Source organism: Myotis daubentonii, chromosome 1 (genome assembly GCF_963259705.1).
Source record: "Myotis daubentonii chromosome 1, mMyoDau2.1, whole genome shotgun sequence".
Taxonomy (NCBI): Eukaryota; Metazoa; Chordata; class Mammalia; order Chiroptera; family Vespertilionidae; genus Myotis; species Myotis daubentonii.
In genome coordinates, this window is record NC_081840.1 from 74,103,947 (window position 1) to 74,121,025 (window position 17,079).

The 17,079-nt window shown below is 40.2% G+C and overlaps 1 protein-coding gene across 3 annotated transcripts in view; it reads right to left on the bottom strand.

Annotated features, from left to right (window-relative positions):
• Positions 1 to 17,079, bottom strand: part of SLC12A6 (solute carrier family 12 member 6) — a 93,036-nt gene that overhangs the window by 7,610 nt on the left and 68,347 nt on the right. For all 3 annotated transcript variants that reach the window (XM_059705706.1, XM_059705696.1, XM_059705716.1), the window contains 11 exons: positions 14,578 to 14,792; positions 13,593 to 13,751; positions 13,320 to 13,418; positions 13,059 to 13,116; positions 10,919 to 11,093; positions 10,520 to 10,638; positions 9,514 to 9,612; positions 7,844 to 7,963; positions 7,006 to 7,110; positions 6,226 to 6,394; positions 63 to 258 (listed from right to left, as the gene is read on the bottom strand). In XM_059705706.1, coding sequence (XP_059561689.1) covers positions 63 to 258; positions 6,226 to 6,394; positions 7,006 to 7,110; positions 7,844 to 7,963; positions 9,514 to 9,612; positions 10,520 to 10,638; positions 10,919 to 11,093; positions 13,059 to 13,116; positions 13,320 to 13,418; positions 13,593 to 13,751; positions 14,578 to 14,792 — 1,514 coding nt within the window. The remainder of the gene's footprint in view (positions 1 to 62; positions 259 to 6,225; positions 6,395 to 7,005; positions 7,111 to 7,843; positions 7,964 to 9,513; positions 9,613 to 10,519; positions 10,639 to 10,918; positions 11,094 to 13,058; positions 13,117 to 13,319; positions 13,419 to 13,592; positions 13,752 to 14,577; positions 14,793 to 17,079) is intronic.

Consider the following 17,079-nt stretch of genomic DNA (forward strand, 5'->3'; position numbering starts at 1 on the left):
AACAGGGATTTAACTACTTGCCCTATTTGGGCCCTTGGTATAGTATAAGAAGTGTTTTGTACCAATAAAAGTCTTCCAAGATCGAGAATCTTCGCTCTGGCGCCAGCCATGAGGCCATCCCATCACCACTGTATTGTGCTTCATGCCTCCAAGGCCACAAGACTGGATGAGGTGGGAAATACCCTCTTTCAGCTTGGCAGCCACCACCAGCTGGCAGAATCCTTTCACCTTCTCTGCCTCCATTAGGTGCTTTATGGTCTGCAAGAGAGACAGAACTTCAACATTGAATTGCTTCATCCCGGACCTTTTAATTTTTTACTCCGTCTCTAATTCTATTCCTCTTTACAAACTCTGCCCAAGACCATATCTCCTATAGAAAAGTCCAAAAAATTAACGTTATCCCAATGAAATTTCATGATCCTTTGCCTTTTGCACTTTTTTTTTTTCTCCCCAGCAGAGGATATGTTCATTGACTTCAGAGAGAAACACAGGCCAGTGCCCGAATTTGGCAGTTCTTAATGAGTGGTTCATGGCAATAATTTCTTTGCATAAATCCAATAAGACTACTTCCAAATTATGTGGTCTTATTAACCAGACTTTAACTGGAATGCCACGTCTGAGAGAGACATATGCCTGGATTCTAAATGTTACCAGAACGCCTTAATGACTCTCAAATCTGATTGAAGCCAATCAAAGGCCACTTGCAGAAATGGCCTAATACTTTACTTGGTCATGTGGTTCATGGCAGTCTTTCCAGGGAAGGAATGAAGGCTGCTTTCCTGAAAGATGACAAGAAAAGAACCTCAAGACACCTTTGGGCACCTCAGGGACTTGAGGACTTGATCCAAACGTACAGATATTTCAGGCAAAGCCTGATGGCAACTAGGGCTTGGCCTCTCCACTCTGAGGGGCTGACTGCTCACTAAAGGTCAATCTAAAGATTCCTTGTGAAAATACCAGCAAAACAAATTTGAAAAAGCCTGTGATCAATTTGATGAATTGCTGTTCTTGTTTATGCAAATAATCAGGCCTTGATATAGTATGTCTGAAAATGAGGGTAATATTAAGGAGAAGAATTATGTTTTAATGAAAATCATCATGTCCAATTATAGATAGTGGACTCGAATGCAGTTAACTGTCTTCAAAATTTTGTTTTTGTTTTTTTTATTTTCTGCCTGCACATTTAATTTTATTTTTTAAATTAAATCTTTATTGTTCAGATTATTACATTTGTTCATCTTTCCCCGCCCCCATAACTCCCCTCCACCCAGTTCCCACCCCACCCTCTGTCCTCACTCCCCACCCACTGTCCTCATCCATAGATGCACGATTTTTGTCCAGTCTCTTCCCGCATCCCCCAAACCCCTTCCCCCGCAAGAATAGTCAGTCCATTCCCTTTCTATGCCCCTGATTCTATGATAATAACCAGTTTATTCTGTTCATCAGATTCTTCATTCACTTGATTTTTAGATTCACTTGTTGACAGACGTGTATTTGTTGTTCATAATTTGTATCTTTACCTTTTTCTTCTTCTTCCTCTTCTTAAAGGATACCTTTCAGCATTTCATATAATACTGGTGTGGTGGTGATGAACTCCTTTAGCTTTTTCTTATCTGTGAAGCTCTTTATCTGACCTTCAATTCTGAATGATAGCTTTGCTGGATAAAGTAATCTTGGTTGTAGGTTCTTGGCATTCATTACTTTGAATATTTCTTGCTACTCCCTTCTGGCCTGCAAAGTTTCTGTTGAGAAATCAGCTGACAGTCGTATGGGTACTCCCTTGTAGGTAACTGCCTTTCTTTCTCTTGCTGCTTTTAAGATTCTCTCTTTGTCTTTAGCCCTTGGCATTTTAATTATGATGTGTCTTGGTGTGGTCCTCTTGGGATTCCTTTTGTTTGGGGTTCTCTGCACTTCCTGGACTTGTAAGTCTATTTTTTTCACCAGGTAGGGGAAGTTTTCTGTCATTATTTCTTCAAATAGGTTTTCAATATCTTGCTCTCTCTCTTCTTCTGGCACCCCTATAATTCTGATGTTGGTACGCTTGAAGCTGTCCCAGAGGCTCCTTACACTATCTTCATATTTTTGGATTCTTTTTTCATTTTGCTTTTCCGGTTGGGTGTTTTTTGCTTTTTCGTATTTCAAATCTTTGACTTGATTCTTGCGATCCTCTAGTCTGCTGTTGGGAGTCTGTATAATATTCTTTATTGCAGTCAGTGTATGCTTAATTTCCAGTTGGTCCTTTATCACAACATCGAGGGTCTCACTAGATTTCTTGAGGATCTCACTACATTTATCGGTGGTCTCACCAGTCTTTTCGAGGGTCTTACTAAATTTATTGGCGGCTTCTAGAAAGTTCTTGAAAAACCTTAAAAGTGTGGTTTTGAACTCTATATCCAGTAGTTTGCTTTCCTCCATTTTTGTCATTTTTGTCCTGTTTCTTTGTCTCCGCATTTTTTTATGCTTCCCTGTGTTGATAAAGTGGTTTTCTGTGCTAAGTGTCCTCTAGGGCCCAGTGGTTCAGCCTCCCCAATTACCTGAGGAGGACACTCTTAGTGCACCCCCTTGTGGTCTTTCTGCACAGTCTTGTTGTAGTTAAGCCTTGATTGTTGTAGCTATCAATGGGAGGAATTGACCTCCAGGCCAGTTGGCTGTGAGAATCAGCTGTGTCTGCAGTGGGAGAATTTCTGTGCTGGAGACACCCCTCTGGGGCAAGACTTGCTTCAATGGGGCTTTGGTGCTCACTGAGTCTGCCCCCTGAGTGTGTCCTTTAAGGGTCCGAGGAGGTGCAAACTGGATGGTCCCAATCTGACCACTGGGCACACTCGCTCCTGGTTCTCTAGGGAGGTGCTAATCTAGCCTTTGCCTAAGACTATCCAGCAAAAGCCTCCGTGCAGGGCTTGGGCGGGGCGGGTCTCAAGGGATCAACAGAGCGGGGCTAGCAGTTATGGCTGTTCTCAGTCCTGCACTCAGAGGCTCCGCTTCTCAATGTCCCGGTAATCGCTGCAAGCCCCTCCGATAGAAAGCTGCCCTCGAGTTCCGACCATGCCAGACAGTCCCGCTTCTCCCGTATGAGTCTGGGTCCCCAAAGACTCGCCTGGAACTGGAGCTCAGAGCTTGAGACTCCCTCCCAATTGCAAAAGACAACCGCGCCCTCAGTTGCCAGCCCGCTCCGTGTGCGCCTCTGTACCTTAGTATTTTACTTCTGCACGGCTCCTCCTCTGAGTGTCAGTAAGCTTTTCTTTTGCCTTCTAGTTGTAGAATTTACACTCAGTCAGGCTTCCTGTGGTTCTGGATGATGTCTGTTCCATCTTTTAGTTGTATTTTTGAAGTTGTTGTGCGAGGCAGCAAACTCTGGTGTTTACCTATGCCGCCATCTTGGTTTCTCCAAAATTTTGTTCTTAAGGCTGTGTCTATGTGTGCCCTACAGGCCTCAGCACCTGATGACATCAGCAGGGATGTTCTATTTGCAGACAAACTATCAGACTGTCATCGAGTAATTCCATTCCACCAAAAGCCTTACATCTGAAAGGCTTCTTAACTCGTTTATGATTTGCTATGAATATTAACCTCTGTTTTGTTTCCTTCTGTTTTCACAGAATGTATGTCTATATGCTAATTTACCTGATTGCGTGCTCACACAATATAGGCCTCACAGTAGAAGCCATCTGCATCCTAAAATGAGACTCAACAGTCTGGATTTATGATTGAATCAATGAAGTATGGACAGTAGCAGCTTTGCTTAAAACTGTTTTCCCTTTTCTGCCCAAACAGTGCAAACAGAAAAGGCCCCAGTTTCTCATGGGGGAAATCCTAGAATATTTCCCTTAGCTTAACTTGAGTGGACAAAAGAGCTTCAGACAGGTGTGACACACCTGCCTCCAGGGAAGCCACTCCTCCAACCTAAGTTATAGGGGACGCTATAAGTCATATTTTCCCCTTATCACGTGAGTTTTTACCACTCACTAGACCTTTGTTACCGTAAGTCTCCTCACTTTTGATTATGCCTTTTAACCTTCTTGTCAAGTTTGTCATTTCTAGAATACAACCAGAATGCCAGCTTGTCCAATGTGTCATCCTCTTGGACATCACTGTGTCACCCTCAGGGACACCAGACTGACCTGGAATTTGCAAAATCTCCCTTCGCTACATGAAGATTTCATTCCCTTTTGCTCCCTTCTTCCTCTGTCAGACAGGGAGAACCTCTGAGCCTTAGGATAGGCAGGTCTACATACCCCTGAGAGCATGAAGCAGTTACAAGAAGATAGAGACCTTCGTTCATTTCTCCTTTGTAAGAATACAAAGAGGTTCCTTTTTTCCTCAGGGAGAAAGGATACCTATATAATTAACCTAGTTATTAGTAACAGGAAAGGAACAAAGGGAAGGCCAAGTATTATAGACATAGACATGTCATTTGGGCAGCTTCACCAGGAAGCTAAAGCTTTACACTTCCCAGGGAGCCACTGGTCTATTCCCTATGGATGCTGGGGGAAAGGAATGGACAGGGAGAGCGGGGAAGTAGACACATATCCAGTAAAGTTGGGGGGACTAGGGGAGGTACTTGTCTGTCAGTCATACCTGGGAACGAATCACTGGCCAGAATAGGCATGGCACTGCAAAGGTGCAAAATTTGGGACACTTAATTCCCTGAACAAAGGAATTCGTTCTCTTGTACTCTTGTGCTCTTGGGACTCTTTTTGTAGGGAGCTCGCTCTTTTGGCTCCCATACATTCACCCCCACACACAATGGACTAATAGACTGTAACTAGCCTGATGCTGAACTGAACCTTGCTGCTACATGGAACAGAAATTCTGGACACTGGCTTTGCTTTTAGCTCTACTGAGTCCCCAGCTACACTTCTTCCAGGACTAGATTAAGGGAAATGGGACACTGGAAACCCAGGGATGTAATTCCATTCCATGCAAATAAAAATCCCTCACCCTCCTGAGTGAGTCTCAGAAAATTCTTTTTCTTGAGATATCGTAAGAACTCCACCCTCAAGCACTCAGTAGAGAAAGGGATATCTCCATTTCCCTGATAACAATTCCTTCCTCAGTCAGGCATGCCCTAACTCATATTACTAGAAATTTAATCTGATAACTCAGTTTGGGGATTTTTGTTTAATATATTTATATTGATTTCAGAGACAAAGGGAGAGGGAGAGATAGAAACATCATTGATGAGAGAGAATCATTGATCGGCTGCCTCCTGCACGCCCCACACTGGGGATTGAGCCCGCAACCTGGGCATGTGCTCTGACCGAGAATCGAACCATGACCTCCTGGTTCATAGGTTGATGCTCAACCACTGAGCCACGCTGGTCAGGCTTTAATAATTCAGTTTTGCTTTAGGATTTTCTTTTTTGTCTCTCCTATTGCCATATTCTTTTTGCTATCTTAATGGTAATTATTGATGATATCTGTATTTGCTTTACCATTCTTTTATTCAAGCCAATTTGGAGGTATTTCATTTACTCTTACTCTACCCTCTTGGTGGAAAGGTGAAGGAAATAATGATATGGAAAATGTATATGAATTCCCAAAGGAACAGATTAAGTTAGTAGTGTAGCTGAGATATTATACAGGGTCTCTTGATTTCCAATCCTGTGCTTTTTATTTATTTTTGCCATCATTCGGGACTAATATTTTTTCCAGCATTTCTAATTTTTGGGGGGCTCAAAGCATTCTAAAATGAAATCCAGTACAAATTTTGAAATGTAACTGAAAATTTCTCCAAACAAAGGGTTGGTTCTATCACTTAAAAAAATATTGGAGTGAAAACTATTTTCTTCTTCAGGGAGAATTTTAAGTAAGCAAATTAGAAGTAGCTAAGAAATATTGCTCATGATACCATGTAGATTAGTAAAGAGAAAGAAAAGTTGCTCACTGCTCCTTGTCACAAGCTTGAGAAAAATCATCTCCATATTTCAAAGGAAAGATTTATTTATTTACATGATTTCTCACAGGGATGAGTCAATGTTTGGAGTCTTCTGGAAATAGTGCTTAGTCTTGATAATCTTATAGTTTAGAAATGCTTTACATAGGAAGAAAGAATACATTACTATCTTCTGACTCACCTTATTATCTGGGAGAATAGGAATGTTCAAAAGCCAGCATTCAGAGGGGAATTTCCTAGATGGCTCAGGAAAGGGAATAACTTGGTCTTACTACTTAACATCACAAAACTGTAAGCACAATTCCACAGTGTCAATACACCTTGGCTCTTACCTGTTCAGCAGCTAAAGCTTCACCATAGTTCTCCAGGAAGTTCCCCACAATGACAGAGCCCACAATAGTGAGGCCCTTTCCTGCTTTAAGCTGGGAAGCAAAGGTGAGGAGGCGAGGATGTTTGACGTGTAAATCTTCATCTAGTTTCAGCAATACGAGCAACTGAGGCCTGTAAAGAAATCCAAGGGGGATGGGGATGAGGGCAAGGAAACACTTGGGGTCAGGGGACTAGAATGACAGTTCTACTTCTTCATTCAGGACATCTGTATAAAACATGTTATTGAAAGAAGGAAGAGATTCGAGAAATGATAAGAGTGTAGAGTTATTTTGAATCCTTTCAGTATTATCTCAAATTGATCAATCTTCAAGGAAGAATAAAAATGGTAGAAATTGAGATCACAAGTCTCAAGAAAAAAAAAATAAAGAAATCAAGGATTTGGGACAGTTTAAAACAGGTCCATGACACCAATTCCTTGAGCCACATAATTTCCTTATCCTATAATTAATGACGCACATATTTTGTGTATAACTATGTACCAAACACTACTAAAGCTCTTTTGATTTTCTTTCTGTCTTTTTTTTTGTCTTTTACTTATATTTTTAAAAACGTTTTTACTGAGGTAACTGGTTAATAACATTATATAAATTGCAGGTGAAAAACATAATAATTTGGTATCTGTATACACTATTGCGTGCTCACCACCAAAAGTCTAGTTTCTATCCATTACCATATATTTGACCCCTTTACACATTTTTCCCTCCCCCCCATCCCTTCTTTACCTCCAGTTTTTCGTGTGAGGAGGTCCTTCCTCCAGCCGAAGCAAAGCAAACCGGGCTGCACTGAGGGATAGCCCACGGATACCATCACCCCATTCTTTCTCAGCTCTGAGAGAAAGAGGAGAAAAGAGCAGGAACAAATTTAAACCATAGCAAGTACAATTTCAAAAAATAAAGTATTTTCTTCTGAATCTAAAAGTAACATATGCACAGGTAGAAGATTGAAACTCATATTAATGATGTACATAATGCTTCTTTCTAACATAAACTCAATGTAAGCAGGTCACCATTACTGTGTATCAACAGAGTGTACTGCATCACAGCTAAGAATGAAAGCTGGAAAGGCCACTCACTTGTCCTTCTATGTAACTATTCAAAAGCAATTTGAATTGCGAAGTTAATACAGACCCAACGTTTATTTTGAAAATAATGGGAGAAAACAAAACTCAATCTAATCTTCTGAATTGGTGTTATTTATTGCTAATTTTTAGTAGTTGTTAGTCAAGTCTTAGTCGTTACAAAGTTATTCAGGACTAACTTCTTTTTCATTTCAGAGAAATGACTTGACTAATGGGATATTTATATTTGTGTTATACTTTGCTAATACTTATTATTTGGATATGTCCTTTTAGTTTTTTTTTCATCCATCCATCCATACTTTCTCAACAGGTTCTCCTTGCGATTAAAAGTTGTGACTACAGGATGGTTAAGAGAATCACCAGGGGTATAAAATTTAGCTATGAATGGATGAAGTTATCTGGATCCTAATGCAAATTTCTTTGGGTTGGCTCTAACCAAACTAGCCAGTTTTGATACTTTTAGCAGTCAAATCCACACTCACCCTTGGTACTCAATGTACTTATAGATCATACCAGCTATTACAATAGCTACGATGGCATAATACCAGGATGAAATGAACATCAGAGCCAGACAGATACTCATTCCCATAAAAGAGAGGGTCCTAGAAAATTAAAAACAAAAATACAAATAAAAAAGTATTCTTTTCAGTAGCTACAAAAGAAGCCTGTGCTCGAGATAGTTTTTTGTGTATTTTGTTTTGTTAATCCTCACCCGAGGATATATTTTTTCATTGATTCTGAGAGAGTGGAAGAGAGGGAGGGAAGGAAGGAGGGAGAAAGACAGGAAGAGAAAGAGAAACACTGAGGTGAGAGACAACTGATTGATTGCCTCCCACACATGCCCCGACTGGGACTGGGGATCAAACTTGCAACTCAGGTATGTGCCCTTGACTGGGAATTGAACCCGAGACCCTTTGGTATGCAGGCGAACACTCTAACCACTGTACAACATCGGCCAGGTCTAGAGGTCCTTTCTAAACTGTGGTGAGATATTATTTTTTCTAAAAATAAAAACACACACAGAAAAACAAAAACAAACAAACAAACAACAAAACATCCTATCCACTGCAGACAGAATTTGTGTAAAATGCAAATAAAATGACTTAGACAACTATATTCACTGAAGTTCTTCTGTGTAATAAACTGGCTCTATAATTTGTTTCGAAGAATAAGTAAGAGAATTGTTAATCTGGATCTAAGGAAAATATAGAGTGGTAAGAGAAAAAGAAAAACAATAAAAGCAAAACAGTAACACAAAAAAGTTCATAATGAACTTTAACTAAAGTTAAAGCTAGAAACAAGATTGGAGATATAAAGATATAAATTTTTGTCAGATAAAGGTCACATCAATGCCCACTGCTGGTAAGTGAAGCAGAAAGGGATCAAAGAGAAAGTTAGTGAAGAGGAATGTAGCAACAGGTACAGGATCTATTAAAGCACTTTTAGCTATGAGAGAAAAGAAATGGGAGAGAGATGGGGGTGGTAGCTAAAAACATGGCAACTCCTTTAGGACTGAGGCTGGAACTTTATAGCAGCAGCTTTGCAACATTTCGTTGAGAGCTTTATCGTGTGCTAAGCACTGTACTAAGCACTTTAGAATACAAGCAATACTTGTATTACTATTAGCCCCATTTTACAAATGAGTAAAATGAAATTTTTGTGGTTATATGCTTTGTTGACAGTTACAAAGCTAGGAAATAGAGCTGACATTTCAACTTAGGTCATCTGACTCCAAAGCTCACACTTGTAACTACTAACTGAAATAGTCATAAGGAAGAGAGTTTGAGAATGAAACTGATGAGAATACAAGAACACAGATAGAAAGCAATGAAGTCCAGCGCTTAGCTAAGAGGGAAGTGGGAAAAAGAGTCAGGCAAAGGGGAAGTTGTTTTAACCTGAAGAATGTAGCAGGATGAAAATATTTCTTTCATAGTTCTGATCTTTATTCTCAAGTGGGTGTTATCAATTATTTTAAAGGCATATATGAAAAACATGGTTGTAGGCTGGGAATTTAGGTAAGCACAGAAAATTGAAGTAGCTGGCCAAGAAAAAAATTATATCAAGATCCCAGAATCTCCTAGTTTTCTAAGTTCAACAATGGGCTCTCTCCGAATGTGGGGGGGGCGGGGGGGGGGGAGGGAAGCAGACTTACCAGTGGTAGTAGCGGAATCGGGGTCTCCAATTGGGTGTTCGAAGTAATGTTTGCAAGGCACATGCCAAATTCACAAAGAGGTAACACATGAGAAAAAACCTGGCAGAATAAAAGAGTAAGAGGAGTGACTATTATTGTAAAATGATTCCTCAAGAGCTATTTTAATAACTGGGACCTCAGCTGCATGGAAGCCTTTGTTCTAACCCACCAGCCTTTGATTAAGACTAGGAAGCAGAGAAACTGAACTTCTCCCTACAAACCTGCTCACTCTCCTATGTTCTCTCTCAGTGACAATACAACCACTCCTCACCCGGTGTTTTTCGTTACTCATCCTTCTTCCAAATTCACTTACCAAGTCCTATGGATTCTACATATTTAAAAATCTCTATCACTATCACCTTAGTTCAGGCTCTCATTGCCTCTTTCCTAGATTGGTTAAATAAGCTCCCATTTGGCATTCCCAGCTCAATTTTAGCTTCCTTCTAATCTATCTTTTATACCAAATGGATCATTCTAAACCAAATACTGATCAATTTGTTCTCAAAGTACTACCTCCTCCTTCCAGGTAAAAGTTCCAGGTACATTCTCATCTGGCTCTACCTGCTTCTCTGGTCCGCAGCTGCCCAGCAGGCAGCCTACACTCTATCAAAGCCTAACTGCTTTCAGCTCTCCGGATGTGCTGCATTATTTCATCCTTCACTTCCTTCGCACGTCTTCTGCCTGCAATATCTTTCACCCCTTAGTTGCTTTGCAAACAACCAGTCCTCCTTTAGGATACATGTGTCACTTCCTCTAGGACACCTTCCCTGGCACATCAGTCCACTTAGATGTCTCACTTATGAGCCCGATAGCCCTCAGTGTGCACCTTTACCACAGTACCCATCACAGGGATCACTGCTTCCTTCATCTGACACCAGTTCCCGCAGGTAGTAAGTCATCAATAAGTTACAACATGGGTTGTACATTACATAAGCAAGAATAAATAAAGACAAGAACTGGATCTTACATGGAAAGAATTGGGGCCACAAGATCCAGAGAAGCGATAAGGATTCCCAGCTCTGCAATGACAGCAGTCAGAAGTAAAGCCCAGGTAGGCTCCCCATTGGCTTTGCTGTGACCAAAAACCTGTACAGAGAAGGGAAGCATCAGACATAGGAGTTTGGGGAGTGCTTGAGTCAATGCTATAGTTGTAGATATCCAAAAGATAACAGTGTTATACCTATATACCTCTTAAACACCTTTACTCAACTCACATATAAACTCATACCACAGATCTGGAGAGTCCTATACTAAAAACCCACATCTTCATATTATATGATCTAGTAATTTCTAAGCCTATAAAGACCACACTATTTCTCATAAGACCTGAGGAAAAAGGAAGAGGGCAAAAGAAAGGTTCACTCACCCTCAGAAAGGGTATGATGTTATCCTTCGCGATAGCCTGGAGCAGCCGCGGGGCCCCTGTGAGACTCTGAAGTCCAGCCCCGCATGTCGAGAAGAAGGAGCCAATAACGATGACCCACGGGGATGGCCACGATAAGATACCTACCACCAGATTCCCTTTCACAGCATCCCCAAACCTGGGAGAGAAATGAGAGTGGGGAAAGTTGACCTGGAAATAACTTTAGACTGTCTGGTGCAAGAGGCCTAGACTTTTGACATGCCTTCCTCACTCAACGTAATCATTACTAGCTTCTGATTTAAAGCAAGAGAGGTGCGACTCTTCCCTTCACTTGAAAACTTAGATGCCATTGTAGAGGTACTATCTGGCCTAATTTCATTATTGTTGTGTCTCAGGGAACAGGGAGGCCTGAGGGGAGGGAGAGTGGGGGAACTGCCAGTCAGTGGAGCAGGCAGAACACAAAGAACATTTATCAATTAAGTTTGCTGTTTTATAAGGGCATGGTTTGTGGCACCATAGATCACCATAACAAACGTAATGAAAAAGTTTGAAATACTATGAGAATTAGCAAGAGACAGACACAAAGTGAACAAATGCTATTATGGAAAAATGGCGCTGATAGATTTTCTTCATATATGGTTGCCATAAACCTTCAAATTGTAAAAAACTCAGTATTTGCAAAGTGCAATTAAGAAAAGTGCAATAAAATTAGGTATGCCTGTATTAGGGTTCCTGTTCTCAAAGAACTCAACCTAGTAGGGGAGAGTTACAGGAAAGCAGGTAGCTGCAATATGGTAAGTGCAGTAACACACCATGTTCAATATAGTGGTCGAACCAAGGGAGGAATGGTTTTCTCTGTTGGGGTGCATCTCTGGGAAAGCTTCATAGGAGAGGATGAATATAAGTCTGGCAGGTGGGAACAAGTCATTCCAAGCAAAGGAAACCACATAAATGTGTGGATGGATGGAGATCTGAAACAAGGGACATTTAACTTTACGTTATAAAACAGGGAATTTATGATGGAATGGCAGGAGATGAGATTAGAAAAAGGTAGACAGGGCCAGATCAAGGTAATGGGTTTTTAGGGGTGTTGACGGGCTCTGAAGCAATCTGTATGATCAAATTTTGTGTTTTAGAAAAATTATTCTGGTGGCAGCATGGAAGAAGGATTATTGAAGGCAGTAAAACTGAAAGGGTGATTATTAAAAAAAATCCTGAAGCCCTGTACAGAGTGATGAGAATAAAGAATAGTGGGGAAAATGAGATCTATTAAGGTGAAAGGTGGAATTTACAGGGCTTAGAAACCAACTGGATGAGGGAATTGATGGAAAAAAGTCTAGGATGACACCTAGGTTTCTGTGAAAGGGGTGAATGGTGAGGCTATTAACTTCCCAAGACAGGGAAATGGGGAGAGATATAGCAGGTTTCAGGGAAACATTTTCTAGGAATTTCTTGCAAAAACGTATTTTATACTCATAGTGAGAGGGAAGGAAAAACAAATAACATCCTTCATGAAGGAAATGAAGAAAGCAAGTTTCAAGCTTTTATTTGGAATAACAAACAGACATACTTATGTCTCATAGAGGAGATGCTAGAGACACCTGAAAGTTTTTTTTAATTTGCCTGCCTTTATTTTTGGTCCTGTTTTCCAACAGCTCTTTAAAAAACATTTTTCCCCTATTGATTTTAGAGAAAAAGGGAGGAGAGAGGGATAGAAACATCAATGATGAGAGAGAATCACTGATGGGCTGCCTCCTGCACACCCCCTACTGGGGATCAAGCCCGAAACCTGGGCATGTGCCCTGACTGGGAATCGAACCATGACCTCCTGGTTCATAGGTCTATGCTCAATTATTGAGCAACACTGGCTGGACCCAACAGCTCTTAATGTACAGGAAAGTCCTTATTATTCAGACAAATTTACTACTTCATTGAAGAGCTATAATCATTGCATCTCACATTTATATCAACATTGGCCCTTATTATTCACTAACCTTTTTGTGAATATATGTACATATATTTCCTGTTAGCCATAATAGATACCTCAGATTGGGTTTTGAGTTTTGAGGCTTGGGGCTATATGGGATGATCAGACAAAACAGAAGACAGACACCTAATTATTACAAAGGAATCAACTACTTACTTGTCTCTGAGAACAATGCCTTCAATACATGCACCAAAAAGGACAACATTGCTTAAATCTATGATACTGAGAGTCAAGGAAAATGATGTTCCCCTGCTAAGATGAGATAGAAAGTAGACAAGATGGGTAGATTATCTAGTGAGAAGTGATGTTATAAAAAGCAGATATCTTTATTACCAAGATAAAAACGCTGATCACTCTAACTCTAGTACCTCTGGATGTTCCTATGACTAAGATAAGCTGGATCCATGAAAAGGATACAGACAAAGGAGGTGGTCAGGATGGCGAGGATAGTGCCAATGGGAATAGACTTTTGAGCATCTTTTAGATCTCCAGATCTGTTTGATCCAGCCATGATACCTTCAGAGAAAGAAAAAAGAATAAGTTAACTTACTGTGTTACTAGACACTTTGATAGTCATACAGGTACTAGAAACAAAGCAAGGAGCCCTGAGAATATAATTCTATCTCCTGAGAAAAAAATCACTCCTTGTGTCTGATACCTTCTAAAATAGAAAACAGCCCAGATGCTTACCTGTGACAGAGGGAAAGAAGATCCCCACCAGAAGAGTAAAGGAGGTGGTAATGTCAACGAGGACATACTCATGGTTTAAGTTGCCTAAGACGTCAGCAGATTTGGCAGAGGGCTTTTCAATGATCTCACCCTTTAGTAGATAATTACTCCAGAGATTCTCTACAGTGGGGAAAAAAGAGGGATATAAGCGGCAGCGGTTAGGAAAGAAGATAATTACATAATTTTCTACCCAAGTAACCTTCTAAATCAGATTCCTCATTTATGTAGTTTTTAAAGGTATGCTTGCTTCTACATGAGCATACACACACACACACACACACACACACACACACACACGCATACTATACAATAAAGCACACATAAAAAACTAATGCCCTTTCTCATCTGGTTCAAATATAATTTGACAAAATACTTTGGTACATACAAGTCCAGTTAAGTTTACTAATACAAATTAGTAAAACTTAAGCAGACTAAAGCTAAATGCCCTGCAAAGCCTTTTTTTTAAATTGGTTATCGATGCTGTTTCTTAGGTAAACTTACTTACATGCAAAGGAATCTGTGGACTAAACATTTAAAATAGAAGTCACTTAAGAATTTCAGAAATTTAGCTGAGTTAGGAAAACACACATGTGGATGTGGTGATATTAGAATAGCTACATTCTAGCTGTTATGGCATGAGACATTAACAAGTTTACAGTAACACAAAGGATATTTTATTATCTTATTCTAGGTTAAAAAGTGATTTGCTCAGCTCTGTTCTCAAAAGGTGGTAATTTTTCACAGACAACACTGCAAGGGAGCCCTGAGAAAGAGTAAATCCACTAATATAAAAGCAGAGAGGGGTTGAATTAGGGCTGAATGCTGAGCTTAAAGAGGGGAGTGACACTGACAGTGAGTCTTCGTGGACTATAGAAGAGCCTAAGAAGGCAAAGTCCATTTTCCGCAGAGAAAGAGGAAAAACGTGTCCAAAAACCTCCCAACCTACCTTTAATGACACCACTAGCCAATCCAGGAATGCCCTGGATTGACGTGACATTATTGTGAATAAAGTATTCGTCACAGGTGGCATTGAAAAACTGACTTGAGTTGCAGAAGAAGCCCCATAACTTTGACGGTACTGTCATGTTGTTCATCTCCTTGGTCTTAGAGCAAGTGTCGAAGTGTCTTGATGAAAGGGTGCGGTTACCCAGCATGCAGACCCTAAGTTCAAACAAATAGGGAGAAAATGAAGCAAAGGAAGAATTTTAAAAAAGAAAATAGCTTAGAAATGGGTTGGTAAATAATAAATAGGTTGGTAAAAGGAAAATGTCATCTCTGAGAGCTACACTATCATGGATGGGAAAGAGAATATTTATTGACTCGCTCGGTAAACGGTGACGTACATCTTCTGCCAATTTAATCCTTATAGCAATCTCACACAATATGCAGTATTTCGATTTTGTGGATGCAGGAACTGAAGTCTGGGGAGATAAAGTAGTCTGCATGAGGTAACACAGATGGTAGGTGGTAGTGACAGAATTAAAATAGAAAGACTGTCTGAATACACTGTGCTGACTCACCTTCCACAATTTCTAGGATATTAACCAACTGCTAGGTCTAATAGAATCCTAGGGTCCTTTTGTTTAAAAAATAATTTCCCCTAATTTTATTTTTGGCCTAGAAAAGCCTTATGTTCATAACAAACCCCTTGAGAATGTTTTGCCAAAGGTCAAACCTCTGGCTACTATTTGGAGGAAGACAGCTTGGCTAGAACGAAAAAGCACATCCCTCTGTGGTCTAAGAGAAAACTGTTTTTGAACATAAGCCTGGACCCAGTGGGAGTGAGGGTATTTAAGGATAACACAAATATTCATTGCTGATTTTATTTTATTTTCTCTAACCCAGAGATATAAATACAAACAAAGGAATAATATACCCACAGTTAAAATACCTTTCAAAAAGAAGGAACAAAGCAACTTAAAAAAACAACACATTTTTATTGATTTTAGAGAGGAAGAGAGAGGGAGAGATTGAAACATCAATGATGAGAGAGAATCATCAACCAGCTGCCTCCTGCATGCCCCCTACTGGGGATTGAGTAACATGGGCATGTGACCTAACCTGCAATCGAACCATGACCTCCTGGTTCATAGGTCGATGCTCAACCACTGAGCCACCACCACCGGGGGAACAAAGCAACTTTTAAAATCTGCAAAATAGCCGCATGCATACACAATGAATCATGTACCCATTACTCAGCTTCAACAACTGTCAAAATTTCCCAGTCTTGTTTCATCCACTCCTCTAGGTTTTTTGTCTTGTTTCGCTGGAATATTTTAAAGAAAATACCACAGTCCTTCCAGTGTTACTCAGTGGTTGAGCACAGACCTATGAACCAGAAGGTCATGGTTCGATTGTGGGTCAGGGCACATGCCCATGTTACTCAATACCCAGTAGGGGGCATGCAAGAGGCAGTTGATTGATGATTCTCTCTCATCATTGATGTTTCTATCTCTCCCTCTCCCTTCCTCTCTGAAATCAATAAAAACATATTAAAAAAAAGAGTGTCATTAAAAAAAAATACCACACATCATGATCTTTTATCCGCCAAAAAAGAGGAGAAGCATCAAAGGAAAACTAGAGGCAAAATGGAATTTCCCAAGTTAAGATATAGCCAGAATGTAGCCTTAGTATTTTTATGACTCTAAAATTGATCCTTTGCTGCTCTGTAGTCAGGTGAGCAGATTTAAAAAGTATGATGGAACCTATTGTGGACATCAGTTAGCTTAGAGGAAATACTGGGCTGGAAGAAAATCACAGGGTTCATGTTCTGGCTCTGCTATTAATTAACTTTGGGGCAAGTTATTTAATTTAATCTCTATGAACCTAAGTTTTCATCCTGAAAAATCTACTTTTATGTAATAAGGTTAAATCAACATAGGACTGATGAATTTAATCCCCAGATAACTTTTCAAAGACAATCTCTGTAACAAGATTTCAAATAACACTCAGTGGTGGTTAGTCCCTATGCCACTAGTCAAATGGAAAACTGGTGAGCCTGTGAGTCCCATATTTGTATAAATCCATTACTGCTTCAAAAAATATACTTTAAGCCAAGGGGGGGGGGGGCAAACTTTTTGACTCGAGGGCCACAATGGGTTTTTAAACTGGACCGGAGGGCCGGAACAAAAGCATGGATGGAGTGTTTGTGTGAACTAATATAAATTCAAAGTAAACATCATTACATAAAAGGGTACGGTCTTTTTTTTTTTTTTTTTTTTTTTTTTAGTTTTATTCATTTCAAACGGGCTGAAGTTTGCCTACGGCTGCTTTAAGCCCTAGCTGGTTTGGCTCAGTGGATAGAGCATCAGCCAGCGGACTGAAGGGTCCCGAGTTCGATTCCGGTCAAGGGCACATGCCTGGGTTGCAGGCTCGATCCCTAGTGGGGGGCATGCAGGAGGCAGCCTATTAATGATTCTCTCTCATCACTGATGTTTCTATCTCTCTC